This window comes from Pteropus vampyrus, unplaced genomic scaffold, assembly GCF_000151845.1.
Source record: "Pteropus vampyrus isolate Shadow unplaced genomic scaffold, Pvam_2.0 Scaffold16, whole genome shotgun sequence".
In the NCBI taxonomy this organism is placed as follows: domain Eukaryota; kingdom Metazoa; phylum Chordata; class Mammalia; order Chiroptera; family Pteropodidae; genus Pteropus; species Pteropus vampyrus.
This window is the reverse complement of record NW_011888797.1, coordinates 1,455,307-1,476,178: the sequence shown is the minus strand read 5'-3', so window position 1 is coordinate 1,476,178 and position 20,872 is coordinate 1,455,307. Positions and strand designations below refer to the sequence as shown.

At 35.8% G+C, this 20,872-nt stretch overlaps 1 protein-coding gene and 1 pseudogene across 1 annotated transcript in view; one reads left to right on the top strand and one right to left on the bottom strand.

Moving 5' to 3' along the window:
• Positions 1-270: 270 nt before the first annotated feature.
• LOC111735998 lies at positions 271-383 on the top strand (annotated as a pseudogene).
• Positions 384-9,869: 9,486 nt separating this feature from the next.
• GAS2L3 (growth arrest specific 2 like 3) overlaps positions 9,870-20,872 on the bottom strand; it is a 32,351-nt gene continuing 21,348 nt past the window's right edge. The window contains exons 6-9 of the mRNA XM_011386682.2: positions 18,636-18,699; positions 17,865-18,003; positions 14,715-14,822; positions 9,870-13,193 (exon numbers count right to left, since the gene is read on the bottom strand). Of these exons, the coding sequence (XP_011384984.1) occupies positions 11,883-13,193; positions 14,715-14,822; positions 17,865-18,003; positions 18,636-18,699 (1,622 nt within the window). The 3' untranslated portion in view covers positions 9,870-11,882. The remainder of the gene's footprint in view (positions 13,194-14,714; positions 14,823-17,864; positions 18,004-18,635; positions 18,700-20,872) is intronic.

Genomic DNA, 20,872 nt, shown 5'->3' with positions numbered 1-20,872 from the left:
CATACCTTTACCCACTCCCATTTCTTTCCCTCCCTCAAGAAGTAATCATTCTAAGTTCGACATTTCTCTTTTTCAGGTAAAGTGACCAATCGTCTTGGCTTTCCTGCAACTGGGGGGTTTCCCAGGATACAGAATTTTAAGTGGTAAAATAATGAAAGTTCGAGGCAAATTGGGGTGGTTGGTCACCCTATCAGGTATATTTTTTACTTTTAATACATATATCTATCCATTCACAAATAATATATTATTTCTTATGATTAAACTTTACTTGTCTACGGCCATGCCACCCTGAACATGCCCAATCTCATCTGATCTCTAAGCAGGGTCGGGCCTTGTTAGTACTTGGATGGGAGACCACCTAGGAAGACCAGGTGCTGTAGGCATTAAATAAAGAATGAATGAATGAATGAATGAATGATAAACTTTACGTAAACGGGATCATGCTGTGTTATCATTCTACAACTTGCTTGTTTTTTAAGCTCTTTATAAGTTTTGTGAGATTGAGTCATATGGATAATTAAAGCTCAAATTCATTCGTTTTTACAGCTCCAGAAGTTTTCACTGTTTGGATACAATCATACTGTATTTATCCATTCTGCAGCTCATGGGACATTTTGGTTGTTTCTAGATGTTCATTTCAAGTGCTGTAATTAGCATTATTGTATCTGTCTCTATGCACATGTCTGAGAGTTTTTCTATGTAGGAGTAGAATTGCTGGGCTGTCTCACACACATCTTCACCTTTACTAGATAACTGGAAAATTGCTCTCCAAAGCGATTGTACTAATAATTTTCATCCCCATTAGCTTCGTTTTATTGAAGGGGTGGTGGGAGAGGAGTTGCTATGGCTACACATCTTTACCAAACTTTGTTATTATCAGACTTTGAAAATCTAAGGGATATTGAAATCTAAGGGATGTGAAATTCTTGCTTTCTTTTAAACAAAAATCTACCGTTTATACTGTTCTCTACTGATTTTTGTGTGTGTTAAAATGCAAATATTGTTCTCACTGTGAATTCTATTCTTTGAGGATAGAATCCAGGTCTAATTATTTTTTGAAGACCCAGAAACCATCCCCATGCTTGTCACACAGCAATCACTCAATACATGCTTGCTAACTTAATGAAGGATCAAATTCATTGTGTTCTATTTCTTGTTAATGTTTAATTTCTTAAATATTTATGGAGGACTTAATAGTCATTCATTTATTCGACAAACGTTTATCAAGTACCTACCGTGTTCCAAGCACTGTTCTATGTGGGGGAATGTGGCAGTGAAAAGGGAGACAAAAGTTCTTGCCCTCATGAGTATAATCTAGTGTAATGTACTTAGCTCCAAACCTCAGTAGATGAAGGCACAGTGGACCAGTTAGGCAAGAAGTGGTCAGAGACTGCATGAAGGAGATGAGGCATAAGCTAGGCTGGGAGAATAGCGCACTAAAGACAGCTCATGGGAAAAGGCAAGGGCACCGCAATGGAAGCAACTGGAATGTTTGTGCGACAGTGAAGAGAGAAGCGTTCAGGGCCATAGGGGGATTTTAAGGTTCAAACCATGGAGTAGACACAATGAAGGGCCTTGGAAGGAAGTTCAAGAATTCGTATTTGTGGAGTAAGAAACACTGACTCTAAAGTTCCGAAGCGAGGAAGCAACATGGCAAAAGATCTGTTCAAGGAAGAGAAGTCTGAGTGTGGCCTACAGAAGGTGTTTAGTGTGAGAAGTCTGGTGTCTGGGGTCAAATAGAGGCTGCTGCAGAAAGCTAGAAGCCTGGGAGACGCACACACGCACGCACACGCACGCACGCGCACGCACGCACGCACGCACACGCACACACCTACCTCTGCATCCAGGAATGCAGGGAGAGGCCAACTTGCATTGATCCTGTCTTATTAGAAGCTCCTGGAGTCACAATGCTGGTAGATGGAGTTTCTAGAAGGCAAACCCAACCATCTCATTCCTGTTTTACATCCATCAACAGCCTCCATACACCTCACAATAAAATCCAAGCTCCAAAACTTGCTTCACAAGGCCCCGCATGTCCTGGCTTTGTCCACCTGTTCCCCAACCCTCAGAAGTCTGCATTCCAAACTATGAACGAGGTTTCACATTTCCATACCTCAGCATTCTTCCCCCCTTTCTACTCAAAACATGTTTCCCCAAATGTCTGGAAACTTTTCTTCTTTCAAGGTCCAGCTACTGCATCAGGTCCTTAGGGAAGCCTTTTCTGGACACTTGGAGAGATCACCACTCATTCCCAATTAATGCTTATCATATTATATGCTCATCACGCTGTGTTTGTAGTTATGCTTACAAATTTGTCTTCCCTGCTAATGGGTAGGCTTTTGACAGCACAATCTGTATCAAACCACATGCATAGACAGCACTTTTATTAGACCGTAAGCTTTTTAAGGGCTTGACCCTCATCTATTTCATTCACCATTACCCAAAGCTGAGCACATATAGGCAATTAATAAAACTTTGTTTAATTTATGAAAGATAGCAAGTACTTAATAAATGTTGAATGAATGAGAGTTGCAAATGCTAGGTCATGGGGAGGGGGTCGTTGGACTAAAATTTCCAACCACCTAGGGGTTCATATTTTTGGACTCACTGTCTGCTGATTAGAAATTGTAAAGCTAGTCATCTGCAGAACCCAGTTTATTTAATATTCAGTGTCCCCCTTGTGATATGCCTAATGTTGTATGGCTCACAGTTACTTGCACTTGTTTGCTCTCGGATGCACCCCTATCCCTTCCCCTGATCCCTCCCCTCTGAGCCCTATAGTCTGTGTCTTCCAGACCCCCAGGTCAGCCAGTGAAGGGCAGCAGTACAGGAAAAGGGAGAAACAGAGTTTTTCTCTTTCTCACTGCCTTGGGTGGCATCTCTGGCAGCTGCTGCACCTCCTGCACCTGCTGTGGTTTCAGCTTCCTGGGGTGGGAAGAGGGGAAGGAGTCCCAAGGATCTCACCTGAATTCCGCCGTGCTGAAGCAGTAGGATGTACCCTCTGTGATTCTCATTTCTGTGAGTAACACAGTCACTTTTAAGCTTAAGCTATTTGCCTTGGATTTTTCCACCATTAGCAGCAAATAATCTTCATGACTTTAATCCCTTGAGTAAGAAGTAACTTCTCACTTATCAAGTAAGTAGGAGAAAAACTGTTTTTGAGTCACTATAATGCAGGGTAGAAAATGCTACTTGGTGTAGGAGTCATGTAGAAGATCAAAAGAGAGGGTGACTTCCATCATGACCTGTGGGAGGAGGGAGCCAAGGCACTTAGCCTTTAGTCACGTTGGTTGGGAAGCCATGGATGTTTTTTGTGTAGTGATGTATCAGGATTCAAGTTGAGCTGTAGGCACATTGCTATGGGCACAGCGTGGGCCACCATGAAGGGCCATACTACAGGGCCTCCATATTGCACAACTTCATGGGGTGCCATTTGCACAGAATGTATCATGTACAGTGTTCCCTAGAGTAGGGAAGCCTTGAGCCATGGAAGCTAAAAGTGTGGTCACAGAACTATTAGGGGATATTGTCATCCAGGAGAGAGGTGAGAAGGCCATGAACTTGGGCAGTGACAGAGGAATGGGTTGGTTTTGAGACATGTGCTAAAATAATTCCTAAGTTTCAATGTGGGGAGAGGAAGGGATGTCAACAGAAATACGGGAGTCAAGAGTAAGAGTAGGTTTAATGAAGACAGTTTCTTTCTAGAGAAAAGATTTTGAGGTAGTAATGGGAGAAGGCTGATTGCTGCTGACAATGGAACTGGGGCTCGGGGAAACAGGGCTGAAAATAAAGATCTGAAAATCATTCGCACAGAAATGTTACTGTACTGGAAACCACAGTTTAGAAAAAACTGACAAAAGAGAATATTTATTAGAAGAGGGTCAAGGAATGGTCCTTCAGGAGTAGCTACATGGAAAGGACAGAGAAGGAACACAGCCAGAAAACAGAGGTAAGGAGTGAGGGATTAGAGAATCATGAGAAAAATCAGAAGTGTGTCAGGAAGATCAATGGAGGATTCAACAAAGAAAGGCTGGCCATTCCCACACACCCTTCTCCCTCCACAGAAGTCACTGAAGCCTTTGTCAAGATGGAGCTTCCATCAGCTTGGGTCCCTCTACAATGAGCAGAGCCACAGGTGACCCTGATGGACAACTAGCATGAAAGAGAAGCAACTTTTGTTGCTACAAAACATGGAGTATTTTATTGTTACTGCAGCAAAGCCTAGCCCACTCTGATGAATACATGGTGGCCACTTGGGAATGATGGAGTGGAGAGAAAAAGGAGAGAGATTGAGCATGTTTGTGAGATTAAAGGGGAAAGCTTGGGGAAGGGAGAAACTGAAGATGTAAGAGAGGGTGCAGTTGGTCGGTCTTGGCTTTGGGGAGACCAGTGGCTGTGTGCAAGCATGCTGACGTATCACAGACGAGGCACACTGGACATATGGCCAACACATCTGACTATGAAAGATTTGTGACAGGCGTCATCAGCACATTTTTCGGCCCAATAAATCACTTCTGGAGAAAGCTAAAGAGAACTGATGATCAAGTATTTGTCTGAGATGATTTATTGCCAGGCGGTCTGTAACACGCAGAGGAATGAAGAAACATCTTAGTGCCTCAGCTTTGTCATCTATAAAACAGGAATAACAGAATATACTTCATAGAATTGTAAAAATTAAATCAGTTGCTATGTGTAAAGCACTTAGAACAGTGTCTGGCACAAAGTGAGTTCTGTTTACATGAGTTTGGCAGAGTTCTGCTATCCTGGGAGGCACACGGGCATGGTAAGCAATGAATATATTTAACATTTCTACCAGTTCCAAAGCTAGTGTTGTTAAATAATCGATCTTAATTTATCTTACATACACTTGTGTCATTTTATCTAATAGGATTTTTTTTTTTTTTTTTTTGAAGATGCAAGAAAACACATAAAGAGAAGCAGAAACTTGGAGGCTGGCTAGGGTATGTTCATGGAAGCATGAGTGAAGGGGAGGGAACTCGGGCTACAGAAGGAAGATGAAATTACCTGTCTCTTGAGCTTCTAGAGCTGCCGAATGACTCTAGTTCTAATTTTTGCGAGATTCACTGTACAGAAATTTCTGGGTTGCTGCCAGATTCTTGTCCTTTTGGTTTTGTGTATCCATAGAACAACTCATGATTAAAGAAAGCCAAGTGAATCTGTCTTTTGCAACCAAACATACTAGGTCTTCCCAAGATGGCTATGGGTCCTTTGGGGCTACAGGCCAGTCAGGAAGATGCTTCAAAGGCCCACAAGGTGTTGAGTGATTCACAACATGCATTTTACAGGACTAGTTTCCTCTGTCATCTGCTGGGCAGCAGGACCAGGTACTGAGATGTCGAACCACAGGAAACATCTTCTCAAAGCCGTGCTCCTTTGACACAGCTGAGAAAGCTGGAGGGAGACCAGTCTTCCCATATGCAGCTGGTATGACATCTATCTCGGCTAGGTGGCGCACTCGTAAAGACTGAGGTGGGGCTTAGTGGAAGTGGGGGAAGGGGATCAAACCCCAGGTTATAGGAAATAATCTATAGAGTTAGAGAAACATCTTTGTTTTAGAGATGTGCATTTCTTGATCTTTTAAGTAATGATTTACCCAGAGAAAGCTCAGATTCCTTCCTGTTCCTAATCCCTTGTTTAGAATTTGATTCTTATTGCTTTATTTTCTGAGTAACAATTGGCGGTAAATGACTTGTTCTTGACTCAGCAAACACCATTTTTTCATTTTATGGGCTCCTCATCTGAAGTAATATGAGAAAAGACAAGCTGTTCTCATCGAGGTGTTTTTATTCCATGGGTAAAATAAATCACAAAGAAAGAAATGAATGGGCTACAGTCAAAAAGCACATTGCATTTTTTAAACCACGTGAATGAAGATTGTATCTCCTGGAGAGCAGTGGCCAGTCTTATCACTATATCCCTAGCACACAACATAGTGGCTGGTAACAGAGTAGGCACTCAGAAAAATTGCTACATGTATCACTGCATTGTGGTTGAATAGATTGCTTTAAAACCAACCACAAACCGGTACTAGGAGGAGTCTGCTGGGCTGGACCCAGTGCATTTAGCACCCATTAAAGGGGCCAGCAACTGGGACAATCCACATAACCCCTGGGACAACTACCTCTTATCGTTTTGACGTCACTCTGCTGATCAGAGGTTGGTTTTAACGCTACAGCTAACAGGTTCTATCAAACCCCCTGCTTGAGTTTTCCCGATCCGTTCAACGTGAGGACTGAATTAGGTAGCAGCTAATCTAAGCCTATATATTATGTTCTGAGTATCTGGTTACAAGCCTGGAAATAAATATTTTAAAACAAAAATCTGGAAAGTTGGAACATTTCCAACATTTTCTTCTGTAAAACTGCAGCATTCTCTGTTGTATTAATGTGACCAAAAAAGATCCATTGCTCCGAGGCCACACTTATTACCGCCCTCTCCTTTCCTCTCCCAAAATAAAGTCATGTGGGCAGGCTCCTTCAAATTCTACCATGACTTTTTCTCAGGGAAAGTCCTTTCACGGTAGCTGGATCAACATTAGAGACTCTCTTCAAGCTTATTTCCATCAGTGAAAGGATATTTTCTTCCCTCCTTCCTTTCCTCCATAAACACATAGGCATTCAACACAGGAGATGTGATTGTCAACAAGCGAGACACAGACTCCCCATTCTAGGTTTGGTGAGGGATTTAGACAAGTTCATGGGAAACGGTCAGGAGCATTGCAATGACAGGAAAAGTTTAAGTGGGAGGCATCCAACACAGGCTTGGAGCATCTGGAAATTTCTAAGTAACGTTTAAGCTGCGACAGAAAGAATAATTGAGTCAGGTGAAGGGCTGGGGGAAGGAGAGGGGCAAGTCAAGAGAATAGTGCCTCTGAAGGCTCCAAACTTGTCTCCCTTCGTAGCTTTCCTTTGAGCTTCCTTGATATCAAAGGCTGTAATTCTCAGCAGTTGGTGTGTTTTTAACCTGGGAGGAGACCCGGGACTTCACGAACTTCAAAAATTATTTTTGCTGATGCTTAAGGTAAATGGAAACTATTGCAAATTGCTGTTTAAAGGCACTTGCCTTCATTTTACCTCGGTGCTTAGGATTAAAATTTTAAATTTTAAATTTCTCTCTTCCAATACCTATTCTTCCGCAGCTTTTTGGGGGGGCTCACGAGCACCTAGCATGGTGCAATGAATTATTGGAGGGATCTACATGACACAACTTTGGATCACATTTTCAGGGCTGTGTGAGAGAAATTTGAATTTACTCCTTTTGGAAGAAGCTTATGAAACCTCACGTAGAGGACACTTATTTTTAAATGTTTTTTCTTTAAGTGGAGATTCTAGCGCCACCTACAGTAGTATCTTTGACCAATATCCACTTCCGTTGCACCGTCAGGAAACTGATTTTAATTGCTAATATAAGTATTTTGTGCTAGATTTAACCGATTTTTCTCTCATCATTTATCCAGCAAATTTACTGAGCGCTGTCCTGAGGATTGAAAATAAGATTAACACTGTGAACATAGTTAAGCGCTTTATAAATGTTAAACAAAAAACATAAGTATACGCTAATCTCTAAATCTATTCAAGCTTAGAATATTTAAAATAAAAGGCAATTCAAAAAAAATTAAATCAAGAGTTTTCTCAGGAGAAAACCAGGATGTCTTATTCCAGCCGATTTTTTTAAAAGATGCCAGTGAAGTCCTATTTTCTTTATCACATTAATATGAAAAGCAAACCAAGTTTGTGGAAAAGTATAGTAGGTAAAAAAAAAATTTATCTTTCAAATAAAATTCAATTAGTCATTCCTAATAGGTATTTTTATATTTACTGTCAACGTTCTTGAACATTAGTTTCATCATCTACAAAGAGAATTCATTCATTTACTTATTAACAAATATTTATAGAATGCCTACTATGTGCCAGGCATTGATTTAGGCTTTGGGAACTCAGTGTTGAACAAAACAGATGCAATTCCTGTCTTTATAGTGCTTATATCCTAATGAAGATAATAATACTGTCTCATGGAATTGTTCAGAAAATTGGATGTTAACGGCATCAAGTGTTTTGTGAGTTGCAAAGAACTATGTAAACCCAAGGTTCTTGAATGTGATGACTGTCTTCTCTTTTTAACTCCCACGACTCAATAGGTTTTGGTAAAAGTGACTGAGTAGTGTTTCAACACTGCCACATTTGACCACTAGAGGTCCTCAACAGTCATATCCAACAGTAATCCATTCTATTTATTGTATTTGTTCATTTTCATATGATAATTTGAGATAATTTACCAAAAGTCATTTAAGAAAGTTGGTCTCTTAAGTGTATTATATGAAATTCTAAAAGACCAGCCACAAGAGGTTAATTATTATAACACATACCATGTGCCCAGATACCATGCTGTATTGTTGTTCCTGGCCGAATATAGAAATATTCAATATTGATGTTTTATCACTGCCTCTCAAAATATACATAAGATAAATCAACATCTATGTCATTTTAAATGGCTGTATGGTATCTTATTTTATGGTTATACCAATATTAATGATGTGCTATAACTAACTTCCTTATAGCTAAAAGAAAACAGCTTAAATTTTATAAAATATGTCTATATTTCCAAATTTACTGGCAAATGTTTTAATATTTTTCTAATATTCCCCAAAATTTCATAAAAAATTTAAAAATTTTACATTCACAAATTATTAGGAAAATTAAATAAGAATTTTTGCCTAACTGGTGTTTTTCTGTATTCTTTTTAAAACATAGCAGGAAGTACATATTGAATTACTTTTTATAATTGCTCTGATCATATAGAAAAAAGTTTTTCAAGAATATTCTAACTGTATTGAACTGTGAAATTAAGACAATTACAGAAATTGAAAAGTCCTACAATCAGCCTTCTGTGAATACAATATTTGTGCAATCTATAGAATTATGTTTTAATAACTGATAAATTATTTGTTATCTCAGAGATTATTAAATATGAGTCCAGCCATACTGAGGTAAACTTCTGGCAGATACGGCAACTTGTGGAGATCAAATATTGTTACTTAATGGCACAATCTTGTAATATTCTGGATGCAGTGAAATAAATTCCATAAGGAGGGCATTTTAAATAGCAATAAAATTAAAACTACATGCAATGTCTCATTTGAACCAAGTGATCAGAATATATTCAGAACACACAAAGAAAAGCAAACTGAGAACTCCATATACACGTTTAAATTTTAATACTTGAGAAAATAAAGGTTAACATCTGATACAAATGCTGCTGGCACAAGAAAAAAATTTACACAAAGTTGTATTCAAAGAATCAGTCTGTGAACCTGGATGTAAGACTGTATCATACCAGCCTGTTATTGAAGCCTTTTAAAGAATAGATTTTAAATCAGATAGAGATAGACTGCAAAAGAAACAGTAATGTTTTTCAAAACAATTTCCCTCATCAAAAATCGTAAACTCAGTGCAGAGAGGAAAGTTAGAATATATCTATCAAGGCAATTTAAAGATTTAAGGCTTATGAAACACCTAATGTAATCCCAAACAATGTAAAAATAATCAGAATTTCATTTTTCTCTGAAGATTAATTTGCTATATTAGCCATCTTAACAAATTATAGCAAAAAAAAACCCTCCGTTTTTTTTTAAAGTAGACATTTCTTCTGGTTACTTCAGTAATTTAAACTTAATATTTAACAGTAAATATTAAATAAAATATTTTACAATCTTGCATTATTAAGGAGAAATGAAAACTTTTTTCCAACTTTAACAATATATTTTAAAAATTGTGAAAATATTAGAGGCACTAGTTCTTTAACAACATTTAAAAATATATTTGAAGAACGTATCTTTTAGCAACTGTTTATTTTTTTTTAATTTTTATTTTGGAAAGGTAAGCTATACATAAACAACAATTTATTCAACATGAATTAGACAAATTCCCTACTAATGAAGAATAAGGCTATTTGTATATTAATTACCAATTTATCAAAAAAACACGATTTTTGGTTTTTGTGCCAGATGTCTGTGTAATAAAATACTTTTATTCCTGATGACTCTCGACACAAAAGTGACTGTTCACATATTGTAAAACCTACTTGGATTCATAGGTTCACTGTAACATCATTTATTTTTTTTTTAAGTTCTAGAAGTTAATGATACAGAAGTACTGTTTCATCTTACAAGGGAATAAATGCCACCCTGAAGGTAAAATTCTTCCTCTTTGAAAGATCCATGAAATATTTCTGACCACTGAAAATGTAAAGCTTCTAGCGTTTCTAGCATTTCTTGAACACTGACTTCACTTTCCAAAGATGTACATATCTGGGCGTCTCTCAACAGTAGAACTAAACCAAATATTTTGTGACTGTTTCTTAAGAGAAGCATCCATTATTCCAAAAACTAGCCTGCATATATCTTTGATTTTAACTGCATTCCTCAGACAAAAGGTCACTTAGTTTTATACAGTTTTCCTACTTTATAATCTATGGAACATTAGTAGTCAGCTTAAGATGCTTACTCTACAATTGCACATTTGTGTAAACCATTACTGTTTAATATAGTTATAGAAAACACATTATAGTTTAAAATAGAGAAATACAAACCTCAATATTGAACATAATAACCTGTGATAACTGATAATACTGTAATATTATTAAACATACCCCTAATACTTCTGAACGTACATTAACAATTTTTTAAAAAACAGTCACAATGTCTTAAAAAACAAATTATTTACAAATATCATCTTAGATTGATGGAGTCTTTGCAGTGATACATGATCTGGATATGTTCCTTAGAGAATCTGCCTACAGAGCAGAAAATGCTGAATGTGTACTGTTCACTTGCCATTGGAAAACTGAAGGCAACATGATTTATAAAAGAAAATTAATGTCATTGGAAGAATCTAATTAAAACTGGTATTGTGCTATCTAAAGAAAAATAACCATATGATAGCATTTTATATAGCACTATTCTAAGATTCTTTATCACCTTAATTTTAAGATTGTTAAAATGTAATTCTGATATTAAAACAACATATTAATGTAAAAATTCATATCTGCAGTCATAGGTATTACATTAGTAAAAAATATTTTTAATATGCTAAAAGCTATTAAATCAGTTTCCCCTTTCACATTGCACAACATCCATCTAAAATACAAGGTGTAAATTCTTATAAATAACATATGAAAAATTCTGGTTTTTACCAAAAATATTGGTAACAAAATATTACCAATATTAATATAATCCAGTTAAAAAATCAGTGCTCTCTGATTTGGAAAGCTTAAAAAAAAACGTAATGAGAATTTTACCAAACCCAGAATAACGCCAAGCTAATTATCAGCAGCCACTGGTATTTGGTATTGTTTGATTGGGCAATCCTGCTAAGAAAATTAAGTTAGGTGCCTTTTGTAAGACAAGTGCCAAACCATTACTGTTTTACTAAAACGCAATACTAATATTAAGAGCACCACTGCTGCTATTAGCAGGTATGTAAGCTCTCTACATAAATATAAACCTATACTTAATACACATTCCAAATGTAGCAACTGTAGCTATAGCTCTAGTAGTGTTATTTGACTTTGTATTTCCCTTAAAGGGCAGACATTAATAAAGATTCTATGGACTGAAAATCAGGTAAATATGATTTAACAACTGCCTGCCTCGAAAGGGTACTTTCTGGTAAATTCAGATACATAAATTCTAAGGCCCCCTCTCCTCACCCCAAACTCTACCCTCACCTAGACCTCTAATGCCCACATTATTGTTTTATTGTCTGAATCTATTCAGACAAACACAAATAGGAGAACCTTTTACCATGTGAAACTAACACATTCACTCTCTTCCTTTCCTGTTTTCTAAAATGACACATTTGTATTTATTTTCTAGGTTTCTTACTTCCAGTCATGACAAAATAATGGTCATCGTCTTCTTTTTTATTTGCAGTAGGTTTTTTATCTCCGCTACCTGCTTCCTTACCAGATGAGGGTGGTTTCCTGGTTGAAGTTGGGGCTTTGCTACTTTTTGGAGGCCCTACAGCCAAACGCTGGCTTTTAGTGGCAGTCTGTGCTGACTTTGGTATAGTCTGTATTTTAGCAGAAGACTGGGGTAGACTCATGATGGACAGTGGGGTACGGCCAGGGGACTTTGAGGAGCTGGGTCCTGTCTTCTGGGATGTACTTTTATTCTGAGGCTGCTTTTTGGCAACTGAAACTAGATTCTTATCTTTCAATTCCTGTGCATCTTTTGCAAGAGCAACTGAGGATACAGAAAGCGGTGGGTTTAAATTCAAGGCTGACTTAAGTTTCTGTGCTGCCACAGCCCCTGGTCGCGGGGCTGCATCAGAAGGCTGAGACTGTGTTCCTAGACCTATGGTTACGGTTTTGGAACTGGATTTTGTCATTTTTGCTGAGGACTGGACAGTAGGAGAAGGTTTAGGCAGTTTTGGACACTTTGATGATGAATTTAAACGTGCAGCTGAAGGAGATACAGCATTAACTCTGGAAAATATATGACTGTGTTTCAAATGCTTTGATTCAGTTTTCCCAGAACACTTATTTGGCAGAAGAGGAGACTTGGGCACATCTCTTGACTTCTGGGCTGGAATAAACTTGGCCTTAGCAGTATTAGGTGATGAGATTCCTTTTCTCAATGACTCAGATACACCAGGTGCAGTTCTTGATAAAGCTGGTGAAGAAGTGCTTTTACCTACCGGATTTAAAGTAACAAGTGAAGATGATGCGTTGTTTGAAGGAGCTTGTGGTTTCTTTGTTACACCTTTTGAAGATTTGAGTTTGAGATGAGAAGACGCTGCTGGAGAATTTGGCATTTTAGAACGAACTGACACGGAGCCCAGGTTACCTGCTTTCAGGGAAGATGCTGGCAGCAACACACCTGGGGGATGTACCTGCTTTTCTTTACCCCTTGGAACACCAACTGGAGTACCGGGTTTTGATTTTTGTTTCTGAAACATGCTAACTGCTGACAACGGATTCATCTCAGGAGGCTGAGGTGTTCTGGCAGGCGAGTCAGGTGCACTTTCATTAGAAACTCCTTTTTGAAATGCTAGAATTTTTTGTTCTAGGGTGGCAAACTGTAATATTCGACAGGGGTCATATTTAAGCAAAAATCCTTGAAGAGTATCCCAGCCTCCACCAACACGAACCATGACATGTTTTCCATGAAGCATCTTTCCCCCAAAAAAGAAGTAAAAAATAAAGCTGTAAAACTGTAAGGTTCATAGTTATAATTCACTAGCAGGCACGATCTGTGATGGCTGTGATCTATGAAATTCAGAGTATCTGCCAACAGCTTTACTATAAATTGACACTCTTCCTTATGTTGTTAAAATAATAAATTTAATCCATATTTAAGCATGCAACTAACAAGCCGTACCATTTAGTTTGTAAGGAAGATATTTACGTATAACTTACATCCTGAAAAATCCAAATTACTAATATACAAAATTACAAAGGCAATATTTTTCCATAAAAAGTTGAATATCAAAGGAATAAAAGAGGAGAGAGGGAAGGAAAGGGAGAAAAGGAGAAATGGGGACATATAGAAAAAAATGCCTCCCAAAAAAGAAAAAAAATTATGAAAGATAAAAATGACTAAAACTTGTACTTTACAATTTAATAAATTACTTTCATGTGTATTATATCAATTTAATCTTTCAAAACCTTTGTTATAATTTATTACTAGTTCTTCTTTGCAGATGAGAAAATTACGGCTCTGAGAGATTAAGTAAATTGTCCCAAATCACAGAGCTTAGCCTGGCCTCAAAGTACCACGCTGTCCCAACCCAAACGGTGCTTTTGTGCAGATAAGATACATCCTGGGTCTGCCAGCACGGTCCAAGCTGGATTTCAGGCCCCTATTCATTTAGCAGGCAAATTCGCACAATCATTAAGAGATTGCCTTGAAAATTTTAACTCTAAATCCTATGCTCTGTACACTATCACTATATCATGTTGCCTTTAAAAAGAAAGCTAATTAAAAGAAAGTACACATAGGTGTTTCTGTGTGAGTTGAGTGGGGTGTGGGGAGGTAACAATATATGAAATAAAAGGAAATATGAATGTTAAAATTATATTTTTAAATACTTTCATGTTAAGACTAAAACAGTTCTTGTATCAGAAGTGGACAAAATGCTCAGCAGGTGAAAGAAACTTCAATCTCCTTATCAGCAAAGGAGACAATTGCAGATGGGACAAAGGAAGGAAATGATCGTGTATCTCAGCATGTCAGTACATACACAGATGCTGTGTCTATAAAAAAAGGTTTCATACTTAGGACACAAAGAATATATTCTTACAAAATGCAAAGTTTCTATTTTGTTTTCTTATTACTGATATTTAATTTTATTGGAGGTATTGGTTTGTGTTTTTTCTTCATATTATAATGGAAAATTATCATTTTTTTAGAAAATGTAGAAAATGAAATAAGTTACCTAAGGTAAACAAAGTTTTTTTTTTACTCAATTATATTCAATGTCTAAACGGTCTTAGTTATCCTGTAGTTAGTTGTCTGTTGTGTTACCTAAATTTATTATACATTCCTGAAAGCACACATCTTATATTTTTCCTTCACAGTAAAATTCTTTCATTAATAACACCCTCTGGTCCAATTTTTTAAAAGTAAAAGGGGAGCAAAAAGAGGCTGGTAAAGCGATAAGAACTGTGTGTAAATGGTATGTGAATGGACTTACTCTTATAAAGAGTATTTTATCCCCTAGTCGGTACCGTCCTTCAGATAAGTATTCAATAGAAAATCGATGAGAGCAACTACAAGGAGGGTCTTCAGCAATGTGTGTCACCTAAGATTAAAAATAAACAACAATTAGTGCTGTGACAAAAAGTGTCTTAATGTTAAAATGCAAGGTTATTTGATAGCTGGAAAAATCAAACTCAAAAGATAAACATTTAAAGACAAATATTGACATGAGACATTATCTAATCTAATGAAACTAGCCGTGAGGAAGTCTTGAGTCTCTCTCTCTCTCCAGCACAGTCAGGCTTGTAGTGCATTCACTGACTACTGGAGAAAGTCTGTGACTGTGTACAACAGCAAAGTCAATTCAAAACACATTCATTAAGTCACAGGAAACACATGGGTTCATCATTAGGCTTGAATTGTTTTAAGAACTGGATTACCATCGTGTGTCAAATCAAAGATAGGGCCAGTCAGATAAAGCTTACATAAAAATTCTCATCCCTTCACATTGTGCTAACTTAATATTGTGGGGGACTATCTAGATTTGTTCCAAAATTACTGTTAAAACAGGCAGCAATATATTTATATCTTATTTACCTAAGATTGGGTAAACTTCAAAAAATTCAAGACATATTTTTCTAAAAATGCTCATTTTATGTCAATAGTCTGCTAAGGAGATGAATGTCAGGGAGAAAATACCTATTTCTATCTCTCAGGAAGCTTACAGAATTTTTAACTGCAGCAAATATCTATAAAATGGTAAAAACTGGAATAAACGTAAAAAGCAATTCAGGAATTTGATATTTAAAATAAACTGGTTAAATGAAAATATCATCTGTTGAGTTATAGTTCAAGTTTATCTAGTCCACTGCCTGGGTGTATGTGCACAGTCACACACACACACATACACACACACAGCTTAAAAATAAACTAGGGTGAAAATTTACAGTTGTTGGAACCATATACACATCAGTTAACCAAAGTACTTTGAAAAAAAGGTATTTATTTCAGTCACTACTTTCTATCCATAAAAGTTTCATGTACACAGAATTGCAGGAGTATACTTTTCAGCAATACTCTAAATAATGAATCAGGTAATAATTGTTCCTTATTTTAAACATGACCCTAAGATCTCTGTAAATCACTTATGAATAGGTTAAACACTGAATGTATTCATATAGCACATATATGTTTAGAGAAATGTGTTCCTTTTTTAGTTTTCATAACAAGAATGCAGACATGAAAAGTCACCTATTTCTTTGTTAAAAATATCCAAATACCACTTATATTCAGCAGTACAAATCAGCACTGACCCATAATCTAAATAAGGGGGTGAACCTAAAAGAAATAAGCACTGTGGATAAGAAATATTACTTCTGGTCTCATCTATTGCATAATTAACATTATGACACTAAAGGAAGTAGCTAAAGAAATTAAAAGCATTAGCAAGGGCACTAACCTACTATCAACTACTTTCTAAGTATATACTTTGTCTATATATACATACTTTACACAATATAAACACTTTTCTTATTGCTACATAGTCCTCATAATTACCACATAAAATGATTACTCTGTTAAGACAATGAATCCTAATTTGCCTAGCCATTGCCCTATTTGAGTATTTACATTGCTTCCAATTTTTCACCATTTTACATAATAGTGCAGTAAACACTTTCATTCATGCTGTTGTCTCTCTTCAATTACAATAAAAATAAAAGAGGAACATTTTTGTGGCTCTTGATGTCCATTTGTCAATGTTTTTCAAAAGTTTACATCATTTTCCATTGCCGATAGCAATCCCTAAGTATAGTTTTACCAGAATTTACCAGCACCAGGTTTCATAATTTAAAAAATTTTTGCTAATGAGATAAATTGAATATCTGATTTCTTTGATTATCAGCAAGTTTCGACATTGTATTTTCCTCTTGTGTGCACAACAATCCTTGCCCAATTATCTACTGAGAATGCTTTTCTTATCAAACTGTGTATGGTCTTCATATAATAGGAAAATTAACACATTGTATTTCCTATTTAATAAAATATTTTCCCAATGATTTCCTTTTTATTTATTATTTTAGGTTATATGAGATTTAAAATAAGTTTTATTTTTTACCTACCGTAGTATCACTGCATCGCATATTGATATTCACAGTCATCATATAAATCAATAATACAATGTTCATAAATATACTTTGGCCCAATAATGAGTTGTTTAGGCTGACATTTTCTTTCAAGGCTATCCAAATGTTTTACTATAGACATTTATTACATTAAACAAAACAATTAAAGTAACACTTTCTAAATGTTTATGAGTAATGACTTGTTATTTCTTAAATAACTTTGTGCATAAGCACCTTCATAAAATACTAAAATCCAAAAAAGACCATGAATTCTAAGCAACAGCCTAAGCAGAAAAAAATGTTTGATACTCAGTTCACCTCCATCACTTATTACGTTAACTTATTACATATTAACTCCTACATAATGATGAACAGTTAAAGTTAAGTAGACTTTCCAGTTGAAACCCACCATCTAACAAATCTGCTTATATTTGTTCAGAAAAACCACATCAATTCGCTGTCACAACTTTTCCTGCTCTTATATTTTCCAAGAATCAGTGTACTATTTACCTAGAAACCTTAGAAATCATCCTTGATTTTCTCTACCCCTAGTGGAATTAGTATTCCTGTCAATTTTACTTCCTAAATATGTCTTTTATTTGTTCCTTTTGCTTCATTCCGGCTGCTACTGCTCGAGTTCATCATCTTATGCCTCGATTATTACAATAAAGCCAATATAACCTCTGTATCACCGAAAGAGTAATTGTTATAATTTGCAAATCAGATTATAACACAACCGTGTTAAAAATAAATAAATAAATAAAAGAACCAATGAAATCTTGTGGCCTATAGAATGCTTCATGATGGATTTCAGCTTTTTGCCCCAACACTCACCTACACATCCTTTCCTCATCATACACAAGCAACAAAAAGTCATCTTTATCTTACAATGCCTTTAACTCACCAGGGAGTAGAAATAAAGACTGGTGTATATTCTAAACAAGAAACATTTTCTTTTAAACATGGCAACACCTGTGGCAAACTATAAGACTTTAACACAGCATATTGTGGCAATTACTTACAGCTTCATGCAGCTTTTCATGTTGACAGCATGATTTTGGAATGCTGATGGAATCTTCAGGCCCAGAAGTATTAAGTAAGGTCTCTTCTAATTCAATTTCTTTCTCAAGTTTTACTAACACTGGTGGCTCAACTCCATATCTGAAAACCAATTAAGGGATTTCATCATTGGAGCAAAGTCCAAACCAAGCACTTCCTTGAATATCACAATAGGTTATATTTTATTTTTTAAATGAAGTCTGTATGACACTCTTCTACTAACTATTCCATTGGGATGTCTGGAAATGATTTTTAATGCTGCACAGATTACCAAAATTCAAATTACAATCTTCACATCATAGCATATATTTGGGTTACTGGATGCTCCCAATATTTAACCAAGGATCCTGAAAGGTACCTTTAAAATCAGCTTGTGAGTAAAGATGGGGCTGAGCTAGGTATGGAAGATACCAAGCCTTGGCTTTCTTATCGGATCCTCTTTGTGTCTAGAGGGTTTGCCTCTCCTCAAACTGATAAAAGACTACATGCTCTTACTTTATTCCTAATCTAAAAAATTTAAGTAACCGCTTTTATAGTTTAACGGTAAATGAAGGCAAGCTATATGAGCAAGTTGTTGACAAATGATGTAGCTCACACAAACAGAATAAAGAAACATAAAGAAAAAATAAGAAAAAGACAGAAAATTAAGTTACTTTATTCCAATCAAATTTTTTTATAGAAAATAGTGTTCTCACTATTGACACTGAAATTCTGAAATATTGTGGAATACATACCTTGATACGATTCGACCAATTTCAAGGAGACAAAGATATACCTGTCTTGGATCTTTGTGCAAAACTGTGAAAAAAATAAGACCACATATTTTAAAGGGCAAAATTAAATTGAGGAATATATTTCTGGCATGGAAGAAGTTAAAAAAAAAAAAAGAATGATGAAGACAGTAGGTTTACTTGTCTGGAGATTTAGATAAGACATTTTGTTTTCTCCTTATATTATCATCTTCCATTAAAAAAAAAAAAAAGACTAACAAGGAGATGAAAACTTATCATGGACCCTTATTTGTATAGCACTTTAATTCTAAAACGGTAAGGGCTTAAGTAACATTAAATTATATTTTAATTCTTTCGACAGGAGATACTATTTGAAGAGATGTAGCACATCAATTTTATTCTAAACTATCTTTAGCATAGAACGATGTGTTAATAGTCTTCTCAAACTCTTTCAAAAACAGAAGAGGAGGGAGCATTTCCTAACTCATTCTATAAGGCCAATATTACCAATACCAAAGCCAGACAAAGACATCACAAGGAAACTAAAGACCAACATCCTTTATAAATATAGATATAAAAATCTTCAATGAAATACAGGCAAATTGAATCCAGCAGCAAGTGGGATTTATCCCAGAACGCAACAGTGGTTCAACATATGAAAATCAATAAATACAATATACCATATTAATAGAATAAAGGAAAAGAAATACATAATTATCTCAGCAGACACAGAAAAAGCACTTGACAAAATCAAAGACTCTTTCATGATTAAAAAAAAGACTCAACAAACTGGGAACAGAGGGAATTTTATAACTATGAAAATGGACATATATAAAAACCCACAGCTAACATCATTAGTAATGGCGAAAGACTGAAGGTCTTCCTCCTAAGCCCAGGGAAAAGAGAAGAATATCCACTCTGACCACTTCTAGTCAACAGTGTACTGCAGGTTCTGGCAAGGGAATGCTGGCAAGAAAAATAAATAAAAGGCATCCAGATTGGAAAAGAAGAAGGAAAACTATTTCTGTTTACAGATGACTTGGTCCTTTGTATAGGAAGGCCTAAAGAATCTATGAAAAAAATATATCAGAGCTAATAAGCAAGTTCAGCAAAGTTGTAGGATACAAGATCAATACACAAAACTCACTGAACTTAATGCACTAGTAATAAACAATCTGAAAATACATCTGAGAAACTGATTCCATTTATAATAGCTTCAAGAAGAATAAAGTACTTAGAAATAAACTTAAAGATCTGAACAGACATTTGTCTAAAGAAGATATACAAATGGCCAATGAGCCCATGAAAAGATGCTCGACATCATTAGTCATTAGGGAAATACAAATCGAAACTATGATGAGATACCATTTCATATCCATTAGGATAGTTATAATAATAATAGTAGTAATAGTAATAACAATAATAATAGAATAGTAACAAGTGTTGTTGAAAATTAGAAGAAACTGGAACCTTTATGCATGGCTAGTGGGAATATAAAATGGCATGGCCACTGTGAAACAGTTTGGTAGTTACTCAAAAAGATAAACATAGATTATATGACCCAACAATTCCTAGGTATAGTCCTGAGATAATTAAAAATGTCTGCATACTCAAAAATTTGTGTACAAATATTCATAGCAGCATTAATTACAATAACCAAAAAGTAGAAATAACCAAAATGTGCATCAGCTGACAGCATATTTTAAAAATGTGGTCTTATCCACACAATGGAATATTATTCAGTCATAAAAAGGAATGAAGTACTGTTACATGCTACAACATAAATGAACCATTATGCAAACTGAAAGGAGTCCAACACAAAAGGCCACAATATTGTGTAATTCCATGTATATAAAATGTCCAGAATATGTAAATCCATAGGGAAAGAAAGTAGATAGATTAGCAGGTGCAAGAGGATAGAGGCAGGAAGCACATAGTTGGGACTAACTGCTAACAGGTATGGGTTTTCTTTTGAGAGACATGGAAATGTTCTAGAATTAATTAATGGTGACGGTTGCACAAGACAGTGAACATACTAAAAACCACTGATGTGGACATTATGAAGTGATGAATTTTATGTTACATGAAGGATATCTTAATTTTTTAAATGCTATAAATAAAAAATCTCATATACTTAAAAATGGTTAAGATGGTACGTTTTGTTCTGTATATTTTACAATTTAAAAAATAATTAATTAAAAGGGAACCTAAATGCTAAGCCTAACAGTTTAGAGATCCTT